The sequence below is a fragment of the Pipistrellus kuhlii genome, unplaced genomic scaffold (genome assembly GCF_014108245.1).
Source record: "Pipistrellus kuhlii isolate mPipKuh1 unplaced genomic scaffold, mPipKuh1.p scaffold_m20_p_44, whole genome shotgun sequence".
NCBI lineage: Eukaryota > Metazoa > Chordata > Mammalia > Chiroptera > Vespertilionidae > Pipistrellus > Pipistrellus kuhlii.
In genome coordinates this window covers 2,296,734-2,321,207 of record NW_023425545.1, presented here as the reverse complement: position 1 = coordinate 2,321,207, position 24,474 = coordinate 2,296,734, and the positions used below count along the sequence as shown (strand labels likewise).

At 65.9% G+C, this 24,474-nt stretch overlaps 2 protein-coding genes across 2 annotated transcripts; one reads left to right on the top strand and one right to left on the bottom strand.

Moving 5' to 3' along the window:
• The first annotated feature begins 1,460 nt into the window (after positions 1-1,460).
• On the top strand, positions 1,461-8,147 carry EIF4A3 (eukaryotic translation initiation factor 4A3). The gene is made up of 12 exons (XM_036412309.2): positions 1,461-1,710; positions 3,356-3,428; positions 4,287-4,353; positions 4,722-4,784; positions 5,288-5,420; positions 5,555-5,635; positions 5,985-6,126; positions 6,477-6,615; positions 7,040-7,155; positions 7,407-7,514; positions 7,600-7,727; positions 7,819-8,147. Exons 1-12 carry the CDS (start codon positions 1,542-1,544, stop codon positions 7,833-7,835), a joined length of 1,236 nt encoding a protein of 411 aa, XP_036268202.1. The 5' UTR covers positions 1,461-1,541; the 3' UTR covers positions 7,836-8,147.
• Positions 8,148-9,612: 1,465 nt separating this feature from the next.
• Positions 9,613-23,824, bottom strand: GAA (alpha glucosidase). The gene is made up of 20 exons (XM_036412196.2): positions 23,708-23,824; positions 20,762-21,309; positions 19,871-20,016; positions 19,449-19,614; positions 19,204-19,300; positions 18,788-18,907; positions 18,458-18,576; positions 17,725-17,856; positions 16,976-17,086; positions 16,709-16,822; positions 16,550-16,634; positions 15,890-16,007; positions 15,471-15,604; positions 13,486-13,637; positions 13,261-13,409; positions 12,385-12,526; positions 11,640-11,789; positions 11,107-11,271; positions 10,678-10,830; positions 9,613-10,317 (listed from the first exon to the last, which is right to left on the bottom strand). Exons 2-20 carry the CDS (start codon positions 21,275-21,277, stop codon positions 10,258-10,260), a joined length of 2,829 nt encoding a protein of 942 aa, XP_036268089.1. The 5' UTR covers positions 21,278-21,309; positions 23,708-23,824; the 3' UTR covers positions 9,613-10,257.
• Positions 23,825-24,474: the final 650 nt, after the last annotated feature.

The window sequence follows — 24,474 nt, the reverse complement described above, 5'->3', positions numbered from 1 at the left end:
GGTGTGCAGGAGGCAGCTGATAGATGTTTCTCTCTCATTGATGTTTCTCTATCCCTCTCCCTTCCTCTCTGTAAAAAAAATCAATAAAATATATATTTTAAAAAAACAAAAACAAAACAAAACCTAAGTTGAATAGAGCGTTCTGTAATGAGGAAGCCCATTGTCTGTTGTCCGGTTTGGGGTGAGCCTGACCAGCTCCCGTTGCAAGCGGCCTCTCAAGAGCCTTGCCTGGTCCCCTCACCCGAGCCTGACCTGTGGGGTGCTGGGCACTGGGGTCTGTAATGGGGTCAGTTGCCTGGGGTGAGCCCGACCAGCTCCCAGTTACAAGTGGCCTCCCAAGGGCCTCTGGCTGAGCACTGGCTGTGCCCCGTGAGCCACACGGTTGTCCACAGCTGCCCGCTGTGTGCACTTGTAAACGTTGTATGTTAGGCTGATTCTTGCCAGGTGTCACTTTGCCTATAAATCTTGCTTCAACTGTTCAAGCATGGGTGCTGGTGGGTCCATCCCAAAAGATACTCATTGGGGCACTGAGCTACTCAGCTTACTGCCGATGAAAAAAGGAAACGGGTGTTTCACTGCAATGCGGCGGGGCCCTCTCCCCGATACCCTAACTGGGGACGAGAGCTCGCGTTGGGGACCGTCCGGTGGGCAGCTCCTGTCTGTGCGTTGTGGGCGCTGGCAACACCGTGTGTGAGGGTCTCTGCCGGTTGTCAGTGTCTCTCTGTCGTTCGGTTTTATTTGTTTTGTTAAAGATGGGCAGTGCCTGGGCGAGGTGGCATCCCTGGTCCCGCGGGCAGGGCAGCAGAGAGCCATGGCCTCTGCGTCACCTTCTCCGCAGGGCGGGCTGCGTCTCAGCCGCCGGAGTGAGGAGCGAGCTGCCGTCCGACGAGGGCGCAGGTCGCGCGGCGGGTGCGGGTGCCGGTCCGAGTCCCGGGCGGGGGCGGCGGAGGGCCCGAGCGCGCTGCCCCAGGCCAGGCCCTGTCGCCACATCGACCCCGCGCAGGGCGTCCCCCGGGGGCGAAGGTAAACACAGGCCGCCCAGCCTGCGCTGGTTCGCGGCTTTCAAAGGGGGCGCTCTGCAGTGAGGATGCCCGTCGGCGTCAGTGAAACGCGTCTCTCACACGGTGCCCGACGCCCTCCGCCCCGCAGTGACCACGCGGGAGCGTGCAAACGGGAGGCCCGCGCCTGGTTGCTCACTCCAGGCCGCCTCCCACGTCCTCCGAGAAGGTCGCCCAGGCGCGGCCGGCGGCGTGACGGAGCGAAAATCTCCTCAGCACGGCGCCGCCGCCGCCATCTTTATAGGGAATGAGCGAGGCCCCGCCCCTCGCGAGATGCGGAGCGCGCGCCTTTCCCGCCAGAGCGCGGCGCCCTTGTCCGATCACGTGACAAGAAGCGCTCGTTCCCTCCCGGGGCGTGGCTTCACGCACGCTTAGACGCGCGCGCGCGCGCAGTAACGTCAGTTCCTGTCGGCGGCGGAAGCGCGAAGGGGTGCTTCCGCTTTCCGACGCCGCGCGCTCTCCGCTTTCAGCCGACGCGGGATCATGGCGGCCACCGCGACGATGGCGAACTCGGGCTCGGCGCGGAAGCGGCTGCTCAAAGAGGAAGACATGACCAAAGTGGAATTCGAGACGAGCGAGGAGGTGGACGTGACGCCCACGTTCGACACCATGGGCCTGCGGGAGGACCTGCTGCGCGGCATCTACGCCTACGGTGGGTGGGCGCGGAGGGCGGGGGCGGGCGAGGGCAGGCCGGGCCCGTAGGCTGAGTCCCCGGCCCGAGAGGGACCCTCCCCCCTCCCCGCCGGGCTCCGGGCCGAGGCGGCTAGGGGGACCCCATCCCGGCACACCGTCATCACTGCGCGACCCAGGTTGCGGCGTGTTGTCCTCGGTGCCCAGCTACGCGCGGGTCTCTCCGGGGCTGCGCGGTCGCCCGGACGCTCATTCAGCGGATAACCGCCTGCGGCTCCCGGTGAGGCTCCCGCGCTGCTTTGGGCACCGGGGCTGAGCAGGGAGCCATGCGGGCTCGGGCCCCGGAGAACTTAAGCTGCGTTTGGGAGAAGGTAGCCCAGTGGTAACGGCTGTGAAGGAGCGGAGCCGGGTAATTGGAGCAAACGGACAGGCGGGCCCCCGTGAGGAGGTGACAGTTGAGCTGGGATCTGGATTAGGGAGCCCGTTAGGAGAAGACGGTGGTGAAAGCGGGCAGTGGAGGAGCCTGTCCCGGGAGCCGGGCGATGAGCTCGGAGAGGGCGCAGGGGCAGTGCGAGGCGATGGGGTTCCGGTGCCCTGGGGAGGAGGGTCTGAGCTGGGGTGACGTCCTGCTGTGGGTAGAAGGGGCTGGCTGTGCACCTGGCGGAGGAGGGCGGGAGAGGGAGCGGGCTGAGCCGGGAGAGGTGTCGGCGTGGCGGTGGAGGTGGGCAGCGCTGCCAGGGTTCACGGTGGGTGAGTGGAGCAGCAGAGGGAAGAGGGCCGGTGTGGCTCGGTGTTGGAGCAGCCACCAGTTGATGCTGCCAGGAGCTTAGGGGAGGAGCACTTGGAGGCACAATCGGGGCGCTGGCTTGGTTGTGGTGAGCTTGGGGGCGTGAGCATCCTCCTGGCGATGTTGGGAGGCAGCTGCCTAAGCTGGGGCCGGGGCCCCTCTTACCCAGTCCGTGGTGCCAGGACAGCTTAGAGCAGAGGTGTTGGGGGGGTGGAGGGTAAGGAACCATCGCAGCCCGCCTGCCTCGGCCCCAGGACACCCTGCCCGTCCCGTCCATGTGCTTGGCCATGAGGAGGCGTTTAAATCTGCTGCTACAGTTGCTTGTGTGTTAGATGGGAAACCTCGCTACATGTTAAAAGACTACCAACAATAATTACAGCTTTGGACATAAAGTGTTTGTTTACTTGGCGAGTACTTGTACTCCTTCAGAGTAGCCCCGTGCCTTGGTGATTTAGGCTGTTGTGCGAGAGAGATGGGGTGCAGGTCACCCCACAGTGCTGCCCCAGCAACGGGGGCGGGAGGGGGCAACATAGGTTATAGTCACACAATCACAGTCAGAGTACAGTGAGCCGCCCACCCACTCCCCAGAGTGCCGCCTCCTCCCTTAGTCTTAAACCTCTCTGGGTCTATCCATCCTCCAGGGATGTTCCTTTAGACTCTAAAGTTTAGAGGGTTTGCCTTCTAACCAGGCTCCGTGCAGCATAAAAACCTGCTTCCGCCAGTTGCTCAGCAGCTGTCTGGTGAGAGCTGTGTGCTGGGCCAGGCAGGGCAGAGGCTGGGGGTGGGGCTGGGAGAGCCCACCTCTGCACCCGGACCTTACAGTGTCTGGTTGTGAACACGCTGGCCTGGAGCTCAGAGCCCCCTTCTGCTCTGTCCGCAGGGTTTGAAAAGCCCTCCGCCATCCAGCAGCGCGCCATCAAGCAGATCATTAAAGGGAGAGACGTCATCGCTCAGTAAGTCCGCTGCAGCGGCCGGGAACAATTCGGGTTTTTATACTTGGATTTCTTTCCCCAATAAGTGCAGTAGATATATTTCCTATTGTGATTTTTTATAACATTTCCTTTTCTCCGGCTTTATTGTAAGAATGTAGTGTGTAGAACTTACAGAACATGTTAATTGATGTGTATATGTTATTGGTAAGTCTTCTGGTTAATAGTATAGGCTGTTAGCACTTAAGGTTGGAGGTAGTTAAGTTGTGTGAGGGTTTTGACTGGGAAATTGGCAGCCCTAACCCCCTGCTGTTGCAGGGGCCCCTGTGCTGTTGGTGCTTTGGGGCCCCAAGGTTCTGTTTTTGTATGCTTATTACCAGCTGTTTCCTTGACTTCAGCCCAGGGTGCTTTATTGCTGTATTCTGTGTTCTCTATTTTGGAAAGCTTTAATTTTTATCCAGCTTTAATGCCTGTCAGCTGGCATGTGGATTTGTATACAATCCTCCTTAAATAGCTTTATTACTGATTTACCTGATTTTTAAAGACTCATTCACAAAAATAAAAAATAACTGGAGGACAGTTTCCATTCAGATCATACTTAAGGGGAATGACACCTGCTGGGGTAGGCTCTGCAGCTCTGACCAATGCCATCGTAGCTATTGTCTGCTTCACCGGGGACTGGAAACGACATTGTGCCCGCGTCCCACCTCCTGCCACTAAGGTGGTGGTGGTCTGCTGGGGGCGGGGGGGGGGGGGTCAGAAAGGGGGAGAGACTCATCCTGGAAGAAGCTGCCCGGTGCTCCCTCCCCTCGGAGCGTGGCTATGGTGGGTCTGTGAGTGGACAGTGGTGTGTGGCCCACGCTTACCTGTGTTCTCTCCTAGGTCTCAGTCTGGCACAGGCAAAACTGCCACCTTCAGCATTTCCGTCCTCCAGTGTCTGGACATCCAGGTAACTGGCAGCTCCATTTCCTCCGGGAGGCGCGCCCTTCCTTCTGGGGCTCAGTGTTCGCGTCTCTGCTGTGCTGACTCAGACTTGCAAAGAGAACGGTTGCCCGCTAGTGTCTGAGCTAACCCCCTGCCATACGTTCCTTTATCTGGATGGAAGGCTTTAAACTAGTGGACGTTCTCGTCTGTAAACAGACTGCTCACCGGACCCGTCACCTCTGGGCTTGCGGTTTTAGAGACACTGAGTGTGGTTTGCCTCCATTAGGAGTCAGATGGGCGCTTAACGTGAGATCCTAGTCACAGGGTGTCTGAGCCGAGTCGGCAGGTCCGCCTGCAGAGCACTGACGTCTGTCCCTGGCGATTGCTTCACAGGTCCGCGAGACGCAGGCCCTGATCCTGGCCCCCACCAGAGAGCTGGCTGTGCAGATCCAGAAGGTGAGGCGCACACACACACACACACCCCCAGGGCCTGCCTCTTGGCTGCTGCGAGGCCAACCACGTCTCATCCACCCGCTCTCTAGTTCCTCAGCTTCTCCTGACAGGTTTTGCCATAAACCGTCACGATATATGAATCAGGGTTTGCGTTGTCATTATTAGTGTGGCTTGTGTGGTTGCGTAGTTCCTGGCAGTCGGCACCAAAGAGCCAGCTACCTTATGCTCACAGTGAGCACTGCGGAGGGCTATGCAGTAACGTGCCAGGATTGTTCCTGGCTGGATGAGAGTATGAATTTCATGTTTCCTGGCTTTTCAGTAATTGCGTGTACTGTGTTTGTAGCGAGAAACCATTAAGACTAACTTCAGTCTCCAATCTCCAATGCTTCCTCAGGAAGAGGAGGGAGCGAGGGGAGAAGCGGGTTGTCTGTGATGTGAATAATCGCATACATAGTGTGCGGGGGTCACGCCAAGTGCATGGGAATGACCTGTGTCCCACCCTCCAGGGCCTGCTCGCGCTCGGCGACTACATGAACGTGCAGTGCCACGCCTGCATCGGGGGCACCAACGTAGGGGAGGACATCCGGAAGCTGGACTATGGGCAGCACGTCGTGGCCGGCACTCCGGGGCGCGTGTTTGGTGAGCGAGGGCCTCGCTCGGGCCTCAGAGTGGCTGGCCTGCGCGGGGTCACTTGTAGGAAGCAGAGGGAGGTCTGGAATGGCTGCTCCTTCCTCCTAACCTGCGGTCTAACTCCTCTTGAATCTGGTTTGTAGACATGATTCGTCGCAGGAGCCTGAGGACGCGGGCTATCAAGATGCTGGTTTTGGATGAGGCGGATGAAATGTTGAACAAAGGTGTGTGTAACGTAAGGGCTGATCTCTGCCGACGTGTGATCTCACGTGTTCACAGTGCGGGGTGGAAACGGGCACCAGTGGATGTGCTCGCAGTAGGGGAGTGTGTTGGTGGGGCCACGGGGCCGGGAAAAACTCACACTTTGGTCTTTTTGTGGTCGCTGCTTGTAAGGCTGACCACAGCCAGCAGGGCAAGCAGCCTGTTGTCCCAACCAGACACGCATTGCTTTCTGTGTCCGTGGTCAGCACACGGGACAGGCCTGTGAGCTGAGCTGTGGAGAGGATTTGGGCGGAAGTCGTAGGCTGTGCAGGGGTGCGGCCTCAGGTGCCTGTGGTCTGTTCCTCGCCCCAGGTTTCAAAGAGCAGATTTACGACGTGTACAGGTACCTGCCCCCGGCCACGCAGGTGGTGCTCATCAGCGCCACGCTGCCCCACGAGATCCTGGAGATGACCAACAAGTTCATGACGGACCCCATCCGCATCCTGGTGAAGCGGTGAGCACACCTCTTCAGCACCGGGGCTGCACTGGCGTTTAAAACGTGGAACCCTAATTTCCTTTTTTGAAAAGCCAGCTTTTAATGTCCATTCCCTTTTAACCTAGCAATTCCAATCTGAACGATTAGCTGCCGGCGTGTACCGGGGACTTGAGAGTAAGAGGAGTAGATATCGTGGGACAGGGGTGTTCTCTTTCTGTTTGCGGTGGTGGTGATTTCTGGTTCTGAACCAGAGCTGGGCCCGGGTGGGAGAAATGGTGGCTCCTAGGTGTGACCAGCCAGACAGGCCTGCCTGCGCCGCCCCCCAGTCTCAGTGGAAGAGCAGGTAACAGGGTTCGTCTCTCCTCCAGTGATGAGTTGACCTTGGAAGGCATCAAGCAGTTTTTCGTGGCGGTGGAAAGAGAAGAGTGGAAGTTTGACACGCTGTGCGACCTCTACGACACACTGACCATCACCCAGGCCGTCATCTTCTGCAACACCAAGAGGAAGGTGCGTGGCTGGGCCCCTGCAGGTCCTGGTGCCGGCTGGAGCTCGGTCTCTGCGAAGCTGGCATGGGCGGGCGTGGAGGCCGGGCGTCTGCTGCGGGCTATATGGGCACGTGGGCTCCGGGGCAGCTGCCCACTCTGCCCTGGAGCACAGCGGCCGCTGTGGGTGGTGCACAGTGGAACGACAGTGTCATTCCAGTCCCACGCCATCGGAGTCAGGTGGCTCCGCTGATGGGTGTTCGTGCCACTGGCTGGGCACGACACGCCTCACACCCGGTGAGGATGAGCCCGCGTCTCAGCGCGCCCGCGTCTCAGCGCGCCCGTGTCTCAGCGCGCCCGCTCTGCAGGGCTATGTGGGCTCTAATGATGCGCCAAGTCCGGGTCCGGCTGCTTTGGGAGCTCAGGGGCACCTGCGATCCCGTTGGCAGGTTGACTGGCTGACGGAGAAGATGAGAGAAGCCAACTTCACGGTGTCGTCGATGCACGGGGACATGCCGCAGAAGGAGCGCGAGTCCATCATGAAGGAGTTCCGGTCCGGCGCCAGGTGGGTGGGCACGGCCTCGTGTGGGACAGGCAGCTCTGGAGGAGGGGCGGGGGGGGGGGCAAGCCCCGCCACGGCCTGTGGTGCGGTGACCGACGCGTGAGACACGGAACTTGTACTCAGGGCCCTTGCGAAGGGTTGTCGTGGCGCTGCCCCTCACCCCACGTGGACCAGGGACCAGGGTGCGGGTGACTGGCATCCAGTCTTGAGCCTTCGTGACTGAGTGCCGGCCTCGCGCCTCCCTCTTGCCGCAGCCGGGTGCTCATCTCCACCGACGTCTGGGCCCGGGGCCTGGACGTCCCTCAGGTGTCCCTGATCATCAACTACGACCTGCCCAACAACAGAGAGCTCTACATCCACAGGTAGGGCGCCTTCTGCCTCCCCTTCCCCTCGGCCACCCACTTGGTCCTCGCTGTGTGTGCCAGCGAAGTCTTCCTTTCTCCCAAGAATCGGGCGGTCGGGGCGGTACGGCCGGAAGGGCGTGGCCATCAACTTCGTGAAGAACGACGACATCCGCATCCTGCGGGACATTGAGCAGTACTACTCCACGCAGATCGACGAGATGCCCATGAACGGTGCGCGGGGAGGGGCCTGCGGGGCCCGGCGTCCCATCCGGGGGCCCGCCGCCCTCCGCTAACCTGCGTCTCCTCCTCTTTTCCTGTTCAGTTGCCGATCTGATCTGAGGCGTCTGCTGCTCTGGGGAGAAGGTGGCTGCTGTGTCCCCTCGGGACTGTCCAGAGCAGTTTCTGTGTAAGGAGTTTGCGGCCCCAGACAACCTGAATGGAACGGAACCTGATCCCCCTGACCACGCTGTCAGGGCGTGACCATACATGTCTCTGCACAGAGAGAGGGCACACGCAGCTCAGCGAGTGATGTGGAAGCCACACAAGGCTGTTGTGGTGATGCTGCACACACCCAGTTCGCCTTCTTTTCTTTTCTTACCACGTGTAAATAATGCTTGGCTCTGTCTTTTTCATTAAACAGTTTAAACTTTGCCCATGAACTCCTTTCTGTGTCCTGAGCTCCCACACCTGCCTGCGCCCGCAGTCTGCTTGCTGAGCCCTCCCTACCCTGTGGGGTGGATGAGTGAATTTCCACATTCAAGCCTCTGAAACTAGAGCATATGAGAGGAATTTAGTAGGAAAAATCAAAACCCAATGGGTTCTTCAAAGAGCAACAATGTGACAGTTGCCCTCAGAATAGAAGGGTCGCCCCTATGGAGCGGGTGGAGTCCTAGGAGACGGCTCTGCGGATCCTGACCAGATGTAAAGTCAGGAGGAGGCGAAGGCAAGAACTGGGCAGGCAAAAGTAGGCTTGCAGTCGTTTGGGTGAAAAATGCAATAATCATCCAACAAGAAGTCTCACATGCAACTGTAAGCCAACTTGTGCCCCACACTGAACAAAGGCACCAAGAAGTGGAAATGACCACAGCACCACACTCCTCACCACTGGAGTGGCCATGGCCACGGTAGACGGCCCACAGGGAAGAGGATTCCCGGGGACGGAAGTCTAGGGTGAAGGGTAATTTATCAAAAGGATGCTGCAATCCTAAACACCTGTACGGCGGACACACCGCTCAGAACAGGAAGCAGACCCTGACCTGCTCGGACTAGGCCGGTCCAGTGGCTGCGGGAGCTCGGTGTCCTCATCCTCCCTTTGGAGGCCACCGGGAGGGGCCAGGGCCTCGCGCCTGGTAAGGCAAGGACTATAGGAGGGGGTGGGGGTGGGGGTGGGGGGCCTAAGGAATCTGCAGGCCCCTGACAGATAACAGAAAAGGTGAGTTCTGCAAGGTCAGCCTCCAAGGTCATGTGTGCTGTTTACAAACAACGAGCATGGGAAGGGGAATTTAAAGAACCCCCTTCACAATATCGGGGCTACACGTGACAAAACCGGCAGGTCTGCATTGAGCCCACGAAACGTCGCCATGAGGAACAAAAGATGCGAGTAAGAGAGACGCTGCCCCAAAGGACCAGCAGAGGCGTTCACCGACCATTCCACAGCCTCAAACACCAGGCGACGCCGTTCTGGTGAAAACACACGTGGCCTCAGAACTGCTTCTGGAAATAAGGCCTAGCAGAGTACAGCTGGGGAAGTGGGCGCATTGGAGGGCTTCCACTGCCTGACACCAACGTCCACCCATGAACCAGGAGGTCCCAGTTCAATTCCCAGGCCAGGCACATGTCCGTTACGGGCTCCATGCCCAATATGGGTGTGCAGGAGGCAGCCGATCAATGATTCGCATCACTGATGTTTCTATCTCCCTCTCCCTCTGAAATCGGCATAAAGACACACCGGGGGGAATATTACCAAAGACGACGTGGACAGGCCTGTAGGTCCCTGAGACACAGACCGACCGCAGGTTCACGGGGAGTGGGTTTCAGCAAAGGCACTGAGGGGGAAAGGGGACTATTTTCAACAAGTGCCGGACAACGGGCTAGTCACACAAGAAAGAAAATCAGAAAACCTGGACCAGCCTTTACTCCATCACATCCAATCTCACTGGAAATGCCAGGCTTAAAACCACAACACTTCTCCAGAAGACAGGAAAGTCGGGGACATGGGGTTTGGCAAAGATTTCGTTAAAGGGGTGTAGAAACAGAAGCGGTGCCCGTCACAATGAAAAGCTTCACTCCTCAAAGACATCCTTCCGCATTTCGTGCCCTGGAGGCCAGGGGGCCCCGGAGGCTGGACCCGGTGCCGCTTTATCACCAATAACTGCACTTAACACGAGGTCCCAGCAGGCGGCCCCCAGCTCCGTCCTGTCAGGGCGTCACTCGGGGCACAGGTGCCATGGGGCCGCACATGCCACCTTCCCTGCTATTGGGGCAGGCAGCTGGGGTGGGGTGGCCGACGTCCCACGCATCCCAGTGACGGTTTGCAGAGAGCAAGGCTCCAGTGAAAGGCTCCGAACCCATGCAACGCCAGGACGCCGGCAGGCGTGGGAGCTGGCCCAGGACACGGGGATGCAGGTGCCACTGGCCAGGGTCCAGCGCAGGAGGTAGACAGGTGAGCGGATCTGGGTGTTGGAGGGAGGTAAGCGCTACGCCACATGGGTGAACACGAAGGCAGCTGGGAAGTCGAGGCCTGACGTGCCTCTGGCCCCAGTCAGGACCAGCTGATGAGAAACTGCTGTCCCATCGTCAGCGAGACGGGGATGTCCAGGGTCTGGAACAAGAAAGAACATTGGCCCCGAACCGTGGAGCAGGAGGGAGCCCGGCGCCCAGCAGGCAGGCGTGGACGCGGGTGGGCGGGTGACCCAGGTGACGGACAGTGCTCCCGGCTCTGGCCGCCTCAATCATGCTCTGGAACACGGCACGTCACACAGACACAGGCAGAAGAAAGATAGGGTTCCGGGGGCCAATCCTGCCCCTCTCCAAGATCCAGTTCCGCCCCTTGTGAAGCCCAAGAGTCCACGGGATCTACATAGCATATCCCTGAGGCCAGCTTGGAGGACACTGTCCTCAGGGGCCCAGCCACCCGCACCTGTCCTGGGGGACAGCCCTCTGGCCTGTCTTGGGCTCTTGCCTGGGTGTCGGGGCTGTAGGTGAAGTTGGAGACAGGAACCCCGTTGGCAAGGACCTGCTTGGGGGTGGAGGCCACCCCCAGGACGGTCACCCTCCTCAGCTGCAGGGCGGCCCCCTCGCTGCTCACGTGCACCACGTCGTTCACGAGGGAGTTCTGGGCAGCAGGACAGATGGGTGTGAGCGGACGGCAGCAGGAGCCCCAGGACAGGGCCTCTGCACAGCCCCGGCGAGGGCAGGGGGCACTTGGCCCAGCCTGGCCCCGCGGCACAGGCCCTGGGCGGGCTGGCAATGTGGGAGCTCGGGCCCGCTCAGACAGCCTGCACTCGGGGTGGCCTCCAGGGGACAGGTGGCCATCCCGGGACCCAAGCCCGGCTCCCCTCACCCCAGGCAGGCCCCACGCTGCACCCCGCTGGGCAGGGGCAGGACTCACGTTCCTGGCCAGGAAGACGAGCTGTGTGTAGGCCCCGCGCTCCAGCACCCCCAGGCTCTCCCCGTCATCCCAGAAGAGCTCCCCACGGGCCTCCCCGCTCGAGGCCAGGGCGACGGCCAGCGCCATGGGCTGCTTGCGGGACTCTGTGGTCGTGAGGCCAGGGCCCTGCAGACCGGGCGGCACACGTCACCGGACAGAGCCTTCGACCCGGAGGGAAGGACAGGACGTGGGGACAGCCCCAGCCCGGGAACCAGGCCCGCAGGATGGTCTGCCGCCAAGTGGCCCAGCCCCCAATGAGACCAGCCTGTCCCAGGCGGACCCCCAGGACAGGAGAGCCCACAGAGGTTTGCAGACTGGCTGACTCTGGTCGGGCCCGCCCCTCCGCAGGCCGGGCCACAAGTTAGTGGGCTGTATGGGGAGTCTCCACCTGGACCCCCTCCTCCTCCACCCTCAGGAGCACCCTGCGGGCCGGGCTGGACCAGCTGCTCGGAGCAATGCGGCCCGGACAAAGGCCTCGGTGTCCGGCCAGGTACCTGCAGGGGGACGATGTGTCCAGCCCGGAGGTGGACGTTGATGGTGTCCAGGGGGGCCGGCAGCGTCACCCACTGGCCCTCGCTGTGGATGGCAGGCCTGAGGGGTGCCGGAGGTGGAGGTGGGAGGCTGCCAAGGGCTTCGAACGGCACCTGGATGGGGACGGCACGTCACCAAGGGTCCTGGGCAGCGCCCAAGCCCCGTGCTGTGGGCAGGAGCCGAGGACGCCAGGGAGGCCCAGGGGCCTGGCAGAGACAGGCTGGTGCGACCTCAGGGCAGAGGCCCGGCCACTTGGTGGGAAAGGTCTGGAGAGCCCCAATCCCGGGCCCGGGGGGGGCAGGATGTTGGGAGCAAAAGAAGTGGGGTCCTGGCCCTGACCGGTTTGGCTCCGTGGACGGAACGTTGGCCTGTGGACTGAAGGGTCCCGGCCTTGATGCCGGTCAAGGGCACATACCCAGTAGGGGGCATGCAGGAGGCAGCTGATCGATGTTTCTAACTACCTCTCTCCCTTCCTCTCTGTGAAAAATCAATAAAATATATTTTTTTAAAGGAAGCGGGGTCCTGGCTCCCCTGCAGCAGGGAGGCCCATAGCACCCTGGCGAGTTTCAGCTCAGACTCAGTTTGCACATCTGGAAAATGGGTCCCGCAAGGACTGCGCAGGATGCCGCCCGGGAGTGCGCAGGCGAGGCCCGGGACCTCGGGGCAGACAGGGTCCTCTCCCAGTCCTCGGGTGGGCCCGGGACTCACCGTCTGCAGGTCGAACCAGGTGCCGGCCGGGAAGTAGCCAGTCACTTCCACCTGCCCGGCCTCGAGCACCGGCGTGACGAGCAAGGCCTGGCCCCACAGCAGCTGGCGGTCCACCGGCCAGGTGCGGGGGTCCTCGGGGAACCTGCGCGCAGAGGCCGGGGCCGGGAGCCCGGTCAGCCGAGAGCCCCACGGAGGCTCCGGAGCAGCCGGAGCCGCGCGGGAGCCAGGAGCCGGACGTGGCTGGGACGGCAGGGCCGCTCCCCGACCCACTGGTCAACTCCGGGGCGGGACGGACGCTCCTCCGTCGGCGAGGGACAGGCAGGCGGTGCCCGCCTCCCGCTGTGGGCACGGTGCCCGCCCACTGCCTGTCTGTTCCTGGTGGGTCTGACCTGCCAGGCCACTCTCACTGCATCGAACCCCCGTCTGCTGTCCCTTTTCCCCACTAACTAGTGGCCCCGGACCTTCGTGCGTGGGGAGCGGGGAAGGGCACCTGAGCTTCCCAACCGCCAACCAACGCCTTGGCACGCGAGAGCCCTCAGGCTGCGGTTTGAGGACCATCCAGCTCGGCCCCTCCCACGCGCCCACGGCCGCCCGGGTCCTGACGGGCGGCGCTGACTGTCCCACAGTCGCTTACAGCCAGCGGCCTGGGCCCGGCTCGGCCTTCATGCCGGCTGTCTCTGCGCTGGCGTCTGAGGGGGGAACTGGGGTGCAGGGGGGACCCCGGGAGGGAGGGCCTCGGCTCACTCCGCTGCCAACCTGCTCTGGCTGGGTTCCAGGGACTCCCGTGTGGCAGGACGGACTGGCCGGGGTCGCCGTGCCCGTGGCTGCCCCTCCCTCTGGGCACCGGCGGGGCAGGGTCCCACCCCGGGCACTCACTCCAGGAAGAGGGGCCGGGCCACGGTGTCGCCGCGGGCGTGGGCGCCGTGGAAGAGCGTGTAGAGGTGGGGCAGCAGCGCGTAGCGCAGGCCCAGGGCCTTCCGCATGGCCTGCTGCGCCGGCTCGCTGAAGCGGTACGGCTCCTGCGGCTGCGGGCGGAGGGCGGGGCCGGTTACCGCTGGCTGCGGTCGGCCGGGCAGGCCGGGCCCCGGGAGCCGCGCCTACCAGGCTGTGCAGGTCGTTGTGGTTCCGCATGAAGGGGTAGAAGGCGCCCAGCTGGGTCCAGCGCACGCACAGCTCCTCCGTCGTGTTGCCCTGGAAGCCGCACACGTCGGCGCCCACCAGCGGCACCCCCAGCAGGCCGAACAGCAGGGTCCCTGCCGGGCAGCCAGGGGCCTCAGCCAACCCGCCCGCACCCGTCCGTCCGCCTCGTCGGGGTCAGCAGGTCAGTCTACCGGCCTGAGGCGGCGCCCGCACACCTGGGCGGCGGCTGGCACAGCAAGCTAGCCCGTCGGGGTCGAATGGTGTCCCCCCCAAAAGAGAACATTCCAGTCCGAACCCCCAGTCCTGTGAATGGGGCCTTACTGGAAACGGTCTGGGCAGATGCGGGCAAGTTGAGGCACAAGGCCCTCATCCAACATGGCTGGTGACCCTCGCGGACAGACACGGGGGAAAGCCAGGAGCTGACGGGTCAGTGACGCAGGCCACCAGCTCCGGGACGGAGGGAAGTGGGGGTGGGGACCCCGGGGAGAGGAGGGCCGCAGGGGAGCTGACGCAGGGGGTGAGGGACGCCCACAGGGGAGGGACCCCCGGGGGAGGGGACGCCCCCGGGTGAGGGACCCACAGGGGAGGGACCCACGGGGGAGGGACCCACGGGGGAGGGACCCACAGGGGAGGGGACGCCCACAGGGGAGGGACCCACGGGGGAGGGGCCCACAGGGGAGGGACCCACGGGGGAGGGACCCACGGGGGAGGGACGCCCACAGGGGAGGGGACGCCCCTGGGTGAGGGACCCACAGGGGAGGGACCCACAGGGGAGGGACCCACGGGGGAGGGGACGCCCCCGGGGGAGGGACCCACAGGGGAGGGACCCCCGGGGGAGGGACCCACAGGGGAGGGACCCACAGGGGAGGGACCCACGGGGGAGGGACGCCCCCGGGTGAGGGACCCACGGGGGAGGGACCCACAGGGGAGGGACCCACGGGGGAGGGACCCCCGGGGGAGGGACCCACGGGTGAGGGACCCACGGGGGAGGGACCCACGGGGGAGGGCCGCCCCCGGGGGAGGGACCCACAGGGGAGGGACCCACAGGGGAGGGACCCACGGGGGAGGGGACGCCCCCGGGGGAGGGACCCACGGGGGAGGGACCCACGGGGGAGGGATGCCCCTGGGGGAGGGACCCACGGGGGAGGGACCCACGGGGGAGGGACCCACAGGGGAGGGACCCACGGGGGAGGGACCCACGGGGGAGGGACCCACGGGGGAGGGACCCACAGGGGAGGGACCCACAGGGGAGGGACCCACGGGGGAGGGACGCCCCCGGGGGAGGGACCCACGGGGGAGGGACCCACGGGGGAGGGACCCACGGGGGAGGGACCCACGGGGGAGGGACGCCCCCGGGTGAGGGACCCACGGGGGAGGGACCCACAGGGGAGGGACCCACGGGGGAGGGACCCCCGGGGGAGGGACCCACGGGTGAGGGACCCACGGGGGAGGGACCCACGGGGGAGGGCCGCCCCCGGGGGAGGGACCCACAGGGGAGGGACCCACAGGGGAGGGACCCACGGGGGAGGGGACGCCCCCGGGGGAGGGACCCACGGGGGAGGGACCCCCGGGGGAGGGACCCACGGGGGAGGGACCCCCGGGGGAGGGACGCCCCTGGGGGAGGGACCCACGGGGGAGGGACCCACGGGGGAGGGACGCCCCCGGGGGAGGGACCCACGGGGGAGGGACCCCCGGGGGAGGGACCCACGGGGGAGGGACCCCCGGGGGAGGGACGCCCCCGGGGGAGGGACCCACGGGGGAGGGACCCACGGGGGAGGGACCCACGGGGGAGGGACCCACGGGGGAGGGCCGCCCCCGGTGAGGGACGCGCACCGGTGAGCAGGCACTCGTTGGGCCCTGCCACTGCAGCAGGCGTCCCTGACTGTGCGGCCCAGCTCCCAGCTCTGGCTGCTCCCCCGAGAGGTGCACCCCCCTGGGGCTCTCACCCGGCACCGAGGAGGACAGATGCTCCCAGCTGCTCCGCACGTCCCCTGTCCAGTGGCCGGCGTACTGGCCGTGGCCGGCGAAGGTGGAGCGGGAGATGACGAAGGGGCGCGTCCCCCGGACCTTCACCAGGGCCCTGGGCGGAGCGGGCACAGCCGGGCGGAGCGGTCAGGCCCCCCCAGTGCCGGCCGTGCGGCGGGCACAGCGGGAGCAGGAGGGGGAGGCCCCACCAGCATGTGCTGGGCAGTCAGCTCTGCAGAGCCACCTGCCGCCCTGGCAGATGCCCGTGGCACCGGAGGGACCACGTCCCGCCTGGCCGGCCCACACGGCCCCGAAGCACTGGGCAGGGCCTGGGCGGGCGTGGCCCCGGGGTTGCCTGGGCTCCCTGCCCCCCCCCCACACCAGCCCCCTCCGGCCTCACCTGTGGGAAGCCCAGGCCTCGGTCAGGCCGTACAGGTTGTGCAGGTTGTAGTGCGTGGAGAGGAACTGGCGGCTGGAGGCACAGATGGTGGCTGCCCGGAGGGACCCGCCCACCACCCCTGGGGGAGAGGGCACTTCTCAGAGGGCTCTGCTGGCCGGCTAGTGCACCCTGTCCTGGGAGCACCGTCTGGGAGCACCCCATCCTGGGAGCACCCCATCCTGGGAGCACCGTCCGGGAGCACCCCGTCCTGGGAGCACCCCATCCTGGGAGCACCGTCCGGGAGCACCCCGTCCTGGGAGCACCGTCCGGGAGCACCCCGGCCTGGGAGCACCGTCCGGGAGCACCCCGTCCTGGGAGCACCGTCTGGGAGCACCCCATCCTGGGAGCACCGTCTGGGAGCACCCTGGGAACTTGGGGCACGCCACAGGCTGCCCTTGGCAGACCTGAGGCACAGGCTCCGCCCTGACCGCTTCCGGGCTGCCTCTGCCCGGGTCCTGCCTCCGCTGCAGGGATGGGGTCTCCACAGCTGAACCTCACTCCTGGGCCCCCTTTCCCGGCTGGCCGCACCCACCGACTCCTCAGAAATCACGGCTCAAGTCTCCCAAGCCCGAGCCTGATCTGAGCCGCGCGTGCCGGCCGGGAGGCCGGGCGGGAGCTCACCGGGCACGTAGGGCGGGCTCTCCAGCTCGTTCTCGGGGCAGCCGTCCACGGAGCCCCTCACGAAGTTGGACGGCTCGTTCATGTCCTGCAAGAGGCCGGGGTGGGCGTCGCCGGGGCAGGGGGGCGTCCCCAAGGCTCAGGGGCGGGGGGGGCACTCACGATCCACATGCCGTCGAAGGGCACCTGGGCGTGGAACTCAGCCACCATGTCCTGCCACCAGTCCAGGGCCTCGGGGTTGGTGAAGTCAGGGAAGGCGCAGGGCCCTGGCCACACCTGGAGGGGAGGCCGCGGGGCAGCCAGGGCCCTGAGGGAAGGCCTGGAGGTGGCCTCAGGGGCCCGCCCACCGCTCCGTCCCCTGGGCAGTGCCCTCTCCCCCGCGCCCTCCTGCCCTGCCGGGACCCCTTCCCCACCTCGCCCGGCCCCTACCTTCCCGATGAGGGGCTGCCCGGTCTCATTGGTGATGAAGACGCCCCTGCGCAGCCCCTCGTCGTACGGCCAGTAGCTCCCCGCGGGGCCCGCGCTGCTGATGGCGGGGTCCTGGGGCGGGAGGGGGGGGGCGAGTCTTGGCACCGGTGAGGGGGAAGGAGGCCCCGTCGCTGGGCGAAGCCATCGTGGTGCTCACGCCCGAGCACACGTGGACACACAGGTCACCTCCGAGGGGAGCCCGGGCCCAGCAGGCGACGGGGCACAGAACAGGCTTCCGCCTCCCTGACGTTGCACCGGAGCCTCCTGCCTACGGCTTCCTGTCTGTGTCCGTGCCCGTGTCCATGTTTGTGCCCATGTCCGTGCCCGTGTCCATGTCTGTGCCCGTGTCCGTGTCGGTGCCCGTGTCCATGTTTGTGCCAGTGCCTGTGTCCGTGCCCGTGTCCATGTCCGTGCCCATTTCCGTGTCTGTGCCCATGTCAGTGTCCTGCCCGTGTCCATGTCTGTGCCCGTGCCCGTGCCCGTGTCCATGTCTGTGCCCGTGCCCGTGTCCATGTCTGTGCCTGTGCCCGTGTCCATGTCTGTGCCTGTGCCCATGTCCATGTCTGAGCCTGTGCCCGTGTCCATTTCCGTGTCCATGTCCATGCCCTTGTCCGTGCCCGTGTCCATGTCCACGGCGGGGCCTTTGGTCTCCGCTGCTCTCCCCTTCCCTCCCCTCCTCCAGCCCCAGGCGCGCTCCCCCAGAGGCTCACCACGATCATCACGTAGCGCCGGCCGCCCTGGTGCAGCTCGCGCACCATGGCCGGGAAGTCCCCGAAGCCGTCCTTGTTGAACGTGAAGTCCCTCCGGGCGTCCATGTAGTCCAGGTCATTCCACTGCACGTCCTGCAGCCGGGCGGAGCGCTGGGACCGGGCACTGCCCTGGCCAGCGCCCCCCGGCCCACCGGGCCCCAGGGTCCTCCCCGCCCCGCTGGGCCCCCCAGGACCCTCCCAACCCCACTGGGCCCCCCAGGACCCTCCCCGCCCCACTGGGCCCCCAGGACCCTCCCCGCCCCGCTGGGCCCCAGGGCCCTCCCCACTGGGCCCCCAGGACCCTCCCAACCCCACTGAGCCCCCCAGGACCCTCCCCACCCCGCTGGGCCCCAGGGCCCTCCCCGCCCCGCTGGGCCCCCCAGGACCCTCCCAACCCCACTGGGCCCCCAGGACCCTCCCCGCCCCGCCAGGCCCCCCAGGACCCTCCCAACCCCACTGAGCCCCCCAGGACCCTCCCCGCCCCGCTGGGCCCCCAGGACCCTCCCCGCCCCGCTGGGCCCCAGGGCCCTCCCCACTGGGCCCCCAGGACCCTCCCCGCCCCACTGGGCCCCCAGGACCCTCCCCACCCCACTGGGCCCCCAGGACCCTCCCTGCCCCGCTGGGCCCCAGGGCCCTCCCCACTGGGCCCCCAGGACCCTCCCCGCCCCGCCCCCCTGCCCCCTCCGGCGCTCACCAGGGGGAAGCGGGCCCGGGTCATGTTCTCCACCACCTGGCGGGTGACGGCGGTGGACGGGTAGCCCCAGCGGCAGAGGTGGAAGCCGAGGGCCCAGTACGGCGGCATGAAGGGGCGGCCTGTGCCAGACGGGCTGTGAGCGCCCGGGCCCTGAGAGCCGGGGGGGGGGGGGGGGTAGGGCGTGGGGGAGGCGTGGGCGTGGGGAGGGCGGGGCGTGGGGAGAGCGGGGCGGGAGGGGAGCGAGCGGGAGGGGAGGGGGGGAGAGGGGGAGAAAGCGGGGTGGGGGGCAGGGAAGCCGGGGAGCGGGCGCAGACCGGGGGGCAGGCCCACCTACGACCTCCAGGTACTGCTGCACCACACTCTTGGGCTCGGGCCCCAGGAAGACGTACAGGTCCAGGATCCCGCCTGTCGTCCTCCAGCTGAGGGCGGGGCTGGGCTGCAGGACCACGTCTGGGGGGCAGCCGGGCTCAGGGACACGCGCCACTGCCCCCGGCCCCGGGCCCCTCTGGCGCCTGGGAGCACCGCTTAGGGGCAGGGACTCGGAGGCCGGGCGATGCTGAGGGGACCCGGGACTCCGTTTCCGGCCTCTGCTCCCCCGGAGCACCACACACTGGACTCTTCTTAGAGCAAAGGCCGCCTGGCCCCGTCCCTGCCCCTCCCACCCCCAGCCCGTGGGGCACTGCGCCGGGAAGGCCGGCCAGGCCAAACCCGGCGGGCAGGTGGGCGGGAGGGCGGGCGACGCTCACCCATGGCGTTGCTGTTCAGCAGGAAGACCCCGTGGGCCAGCCCGCCGTCCTCCAGCGCCAGGTAGAAAGGGTGGGACCCATACAGGTTCGCGTCGGGCTGGGACAGAGGACACGGCGCTCAGCCCCGAGGCTCCCCCCGCCCCGGAGGCTCCCCCCGCCCCGAGGCCCCCCCCCGCCCCCCGGAGGCTCCCCCCACCCCCCCCCCCCCCCGAGGCTCCCCAGCCCGGCCCACCCGGGCCCCTCACCGTGGGCGCCATGTCCCGGTTCCAGAGGGTGACCTTGGTCCAGTTGGTGTCGAGCAGGAGGGGCCCCAGGTGCTCGGCGAGGCCGGCGAGGTGCCGGGTGGGCAGCGCGGTGGACAGCTGCAGGAACTGGTCGGCGAAGAACAGGGGCGCCACGGCCGTGTCCAGCCTGCGGAGACACCGGCCTCGCAACCTCGGGGCCAGGCTCCCTGCCACAGCCCCCACGCCCACCCCAGACGCCCAGGCCCCGGGGTCCCCTCGGCGTGGTGCCCGGAGCACGTGGGTAAGGCAGGCTGCCCGGCTGTGCCAGCCACCGGGCCGCTCAGAGCGGCTGCCCAGGAGCCGGGCGCAGGCAGGCGCTGGGAGGGGCCGCCCGAAACCCTCCCTGACCCGGAGCCCCGCGCGGCCCAGGGCCTGGCACTCACAGCACCCGGCCGTCCCGCTGCCTCCGCACCACCAGCCCGAAGGGCTCCTCGGAGAACTGCACGCCGTAGAGCGGGGACGGCGCCCGGCCGCGGGCGCGCGGGGTCCGCACCGGCACCTCGTAGCGCCGGCTGGCGGGGTCTCTGATCTGGACGGGGCGGGCAGGAGCGGGCGTCGTGAGGCGGGCGCTGGGCCGCAGGCGTTCCCACGCCGCCCGCCCCCCCTGCACCCCTGGGGCGCGGGGTCCGGGGAGGTCCCGGATGGCCGCGCCTGGCGGGTGGGGCGCCTCCCGCTGTGAGGCTGCCTCAGTGCAGGTGCCTCAGTGCTGGCTCAGGCCCACAAGGCGGCCTCTGCTTTGCTTGCTGACCCTGGCAGCGCTGTCCCACCGGCACAGCGGCTCCGCGGGCACAGCGGGCGGGCTCAGGCGAATGAGGAAACGCACTCGGGCCCCGCAGCCTCTCGGTCAGCAGTGCTAACACAGGCCGGCGGCCCAGCAGCACCGTGGCGGCCTCTCGGCATGGCAGTCCGTCCACCAGGGCTCACAGGCACCCGCTCGGTGCCCGGCGGCTCGGTGCCCAGTGGCTTGGGAACCGCAGACAGAGGCCCTGCCTCGAGGACGGATGGGGGGCTGGGGTCCCCGCGCCACTGCCTGCGATGGCCCCTCACCGTCCCGCCCGCTGCCTGCAGGACCCCATGAGACTCACTTTCCGGGGCCTAACCTCCCCAGCCGCGCCCTCCACACAAGTCTAGAACCTTCCAGTCGTCGTCTTAGCGGCCCTGCTCCCTGCGGGGGCACTGTGCTCACGCCAGGACCCCGGGCGCTGCCCACGCTGGTGCAGAGAGCAGACCCACGGAGCCGCGCCCGCCGCCCGCCGCCCGCCGCGCCCGCCCACCGTGACGCGCAGCCGGCTCTCCGTCTCCAGCAGCACGTCCAGCCGCAGGGTGAGCACGTCCCTGGGGAAGAAGGTCGGGGCGGCGCGCGTCAGGCTGGCCGTGTAGCCGGTGTCCGTGGCGGTCAGGTTGCCCAGCCGGTAGCTGGGGTAGCCGGGCGGGAAGAAGCACCAGGGCGGCCCCATGCGGGAGCCCCGGGGCCGCCCCACGGGCGCGTAGCAGCAGCCCCGGGCCTCGCACTGGCCCTGGGTGACGGCCTTGTCCGGGGCGCAGTCGAAGCGGCTGTTGGGGGGCACGTCGCACTGTGTGGGTGCCGCTCCGGGGCGGGGCTGGGGCCCCGGGCTGTGGGCTCCCTGCTGGCAGGCTCGGGGCGGCTCCTCGGGGGCACCACACAGCTCCAGGGGAGCCACTGCCAACTGGTGGAGCAGGACGTGCCCCAGGAGGACGGTGGCGGCCAGGGAGAGGAGGGCGCAGACGCCCAGCCAGGGGCGGGCGCGGGGCGGCCCCCGAGCGCCCATGGCCTGTGCCCGTGGGGATGGGTCCTGGAGGCCTGCGGAGAGAGGAGCCGGGCTCAGCAGGGGAGTGAGCCGGGGCCTGGGACGCCCCTCGCAGCTTCCTGACGACATGAACTTGTGCGGGGGGGGGGGGGGGGGGCGTGCAGGGCGAGGTGAGGTCAGCCACGGAGGGGGCAGGTGAGGATGGGGAAGGAGAGAAAAGTCCCAAATGGGGGCGGGGGGGGGGGGGGCGCGAATACCGTGGAATGTTACCCAGGAGCCGCCTGTAGGTCTGCAGGAAGGATTTAATGACACAACAGACCCACCTGCTAGAGGGCCAAGTCCCAACAGCAGACGCTGGCCTGCTCCTGCACAAGCACCAAGGCTATTAGGTGTGACCAGCGAGTGGGAGTGGGGTGCCCGCAGGGGGTACCCCTGCCCTCTGTCCCCTCCTGCTGACAAGCTCAGGGGAGGCCTGCATGGCGGTCTTACAAACTCCCACAAGGATGGGACCTGAAGTCCCACCGGGAGGGTCTGCAATTAAACTTGAACTAAAGGCAGCGGTGGTGGACAGTTCCGTCCTAGGCCTGCATCTTCACTGACAAGGTCAACCCTCACCTTCACTGAGCCTATTGTCTGTTAGCGTCTAAGATATCACACCCTTGAAATGTCCGGGTAGCTTGTAACTCCCCTTTTTTCCTGGTCCCCTCATGGCTCAACCAAATGCCCTGGGCACCAGGACAGGCGACCATAAACGCCTCCCTTGTTATTGTTATTCTGTTAATTAGCAACTATTCGCTATCCTGCAAGCACTGACACCCAATCCCAGAGGCCCCCACCGCCTTTGCTTCCTTTCTCCCACCTCCCTAGCCCATCACCTCCCAACGGATTTCAGTAACCGCCAATAAAAAGGTGAGAAAATACCCAATCCCTCCAGTTGTCGACAGTTTGGCTCAAATAAACTCACAAAAATTCTTTCAGGTTTGAAGGCTTTTACGTTAATGCCTCAAGGATACAACTAGGAGCCGCCCATGGTGGGGTGTGGGGGGGGGGGGCAGGGGGCACGGGGCGTCCACGCCCTTTCCCGCAGCCACCGGCCCAGCATCACAATGTGGTCACCAGCCTGGACGCTCGCCGGACGCCGAGGAGGGTGGGATCTCACCAGGCGGGCACGCGTGCATAGATCACCGGCACTGGTGACGAATCCCTCTCACTCCCAGAAGTCGGGGATAAAAGTCTGGGGACCAGCTCCCAGCCACCCATCATCTCATTAGCGTGTAACATACGCCAGTGGTCGGCAAATTGCGGCTCTCAATTCTTTTAATATATTTTATTGATTTATTGATTGACAGAGAGGAAGGGAGACAGTTAGAAACATCGATGAGAAAGTCATCGATCAACTGTCTCTTGCACACCCCCTACTGGGGATATGCCCGCAACCAAGGTACATGCCCTTGACCGGAATCGAACCTGGGACCCTTCAGTCCCCAAGGCAATGCTCTATCCACTGAGCCAAACCGGTCCCGGCAAATTGCGGCTCTCAATTCTGACCTAGACTCTCAATTCCCATAATGACAGGCTGCTGTTGTTCCTTGTGATTAAGCCCCCATCCCAGCGGCCGGCAAACTCATTAGTCAAAGGAGCTGCAAATGTCGGCTCGTGAGCCGCAGTTTGCCGACCACTGAAATACTCATTACTCCCAAGATACCAGGGCTTAGGAGTGGGAAACAAAGACACAACATTTATTTTGTTAAAGTGTCCCGGCTGCACCTGACCCCACCAGACACCTGACGGCCCTTTCCTGATGAGGAAAACTCAGAACCGACCCCAGCCGGCGCGGCTCAGGGGTTGAGTGTTGGCCTGGGAACCTGGAGGTCACCGTTCCATCCCGGGTCAGGGCACAGGCCTAGGTGACGGGCTCCATCCCCAGTGGGGGGCGTGCAGGAGGCAGCTGGTCCATGATTCTCTCTCATCATTGGTGTTTCCATCTCTCTCCCTCTCCCTTCCTCTCTGACATCAATAAAAATATATTTTTCTAAAAAGAAACAAGGGACATCAGAGCTTAGGGCAGGGTCCGCGGTGGGAGCCCTGGGGCAATGCCCCCCAAGCGCAGCAGCTGCAGACGCGGGCCCAGCCCGAGGCCCCGGCGGGGGCGGCCAGAGCCCAGCTCCGCCGCCGGAGGGGGGGCCCCGGCGCCCGTTTCCTGCCCCCGGGGAGGGCGGCGCGGGTTCCGGCCCCCACGCTGCTGCCGCCCCCGCGCCCGGACCCGGCACCGCGCGCCCAGGTCTCCAATGGGAAATCACTGACGACCCGCCGGTCAATAGACCCACCGACCCCTCCCGCCTCCGGGCGTCAGGAGGGCCCGACCCGCCGAGCCTCCCGCCGGAAAGGCCGCGGGAGCCGCCGGGCCGGCTGGGGCCGCGGGAGGCCCTGGCCCGCTAGGGCGCCGCTCACCTCCGCGCACGCGCGCTCAGCTCCGGCCCGCACGCCTCTGCGCACGCGCGCCTGCCCGCAGCTGCGCCCCGAGGTCAGGTGCCGGCGGGGGCGGTAGGTCACGTGGCCAGCCGCGGCGCAGGCGCCCTGGGTGAGTGCGCGCTCCTGTGCCCGTGCGCCCCCTGGTGGAGGGGCGAGCCGCGCCGGGGCTGTCTCTGGCCCTCCTCCTCCCCCAGGACCCGGGCAGAGGCGCTCCGTGCGGGGTCAGGGACAGGGACGGGCGACCCGTCAGCACCCCAGCGGCTGTCGGGCTTCCATTGGCGCCTACAGAGGGGCACAGCTGTTCGCCCCGAACTGGCAGAGCGCAAGAATGGTGGGCGGCCACGCTCACAGCAGCTTCCTCCGTAACCATGGCCGTGACCCTGAAAGCGGCGCCTGTGCGCAGCTCCATCGAAGGACGGTGCTGCTTCAGAGGAGCGAGCTGCTCGGAGCCGAGCACAACGGCCCAGAAACCGCTGGGGGGGCCTGCCAGTGGCGCCCCGATTCCTTATGGGTTTTGTGATTCTCAAATGTGTGAGAATAAATATGCCTTTCTCCATATTCAGAAAAAAAAATTTATTTTCTGTTGAGACGTGTGAAAGTGAAGTTCTTTGTAGAAACCTTCCGTTACTCTGCAGAGAGGCCACGCTAGCAGGTGCTGGGGCCGGGGTGGGGGAGGAGGACGCTCCGGTGACCGGTGGCCGTGGAGGCGGGACGTCAGCCCTCTGTAAGCCGCCGGTGCGGGTCAC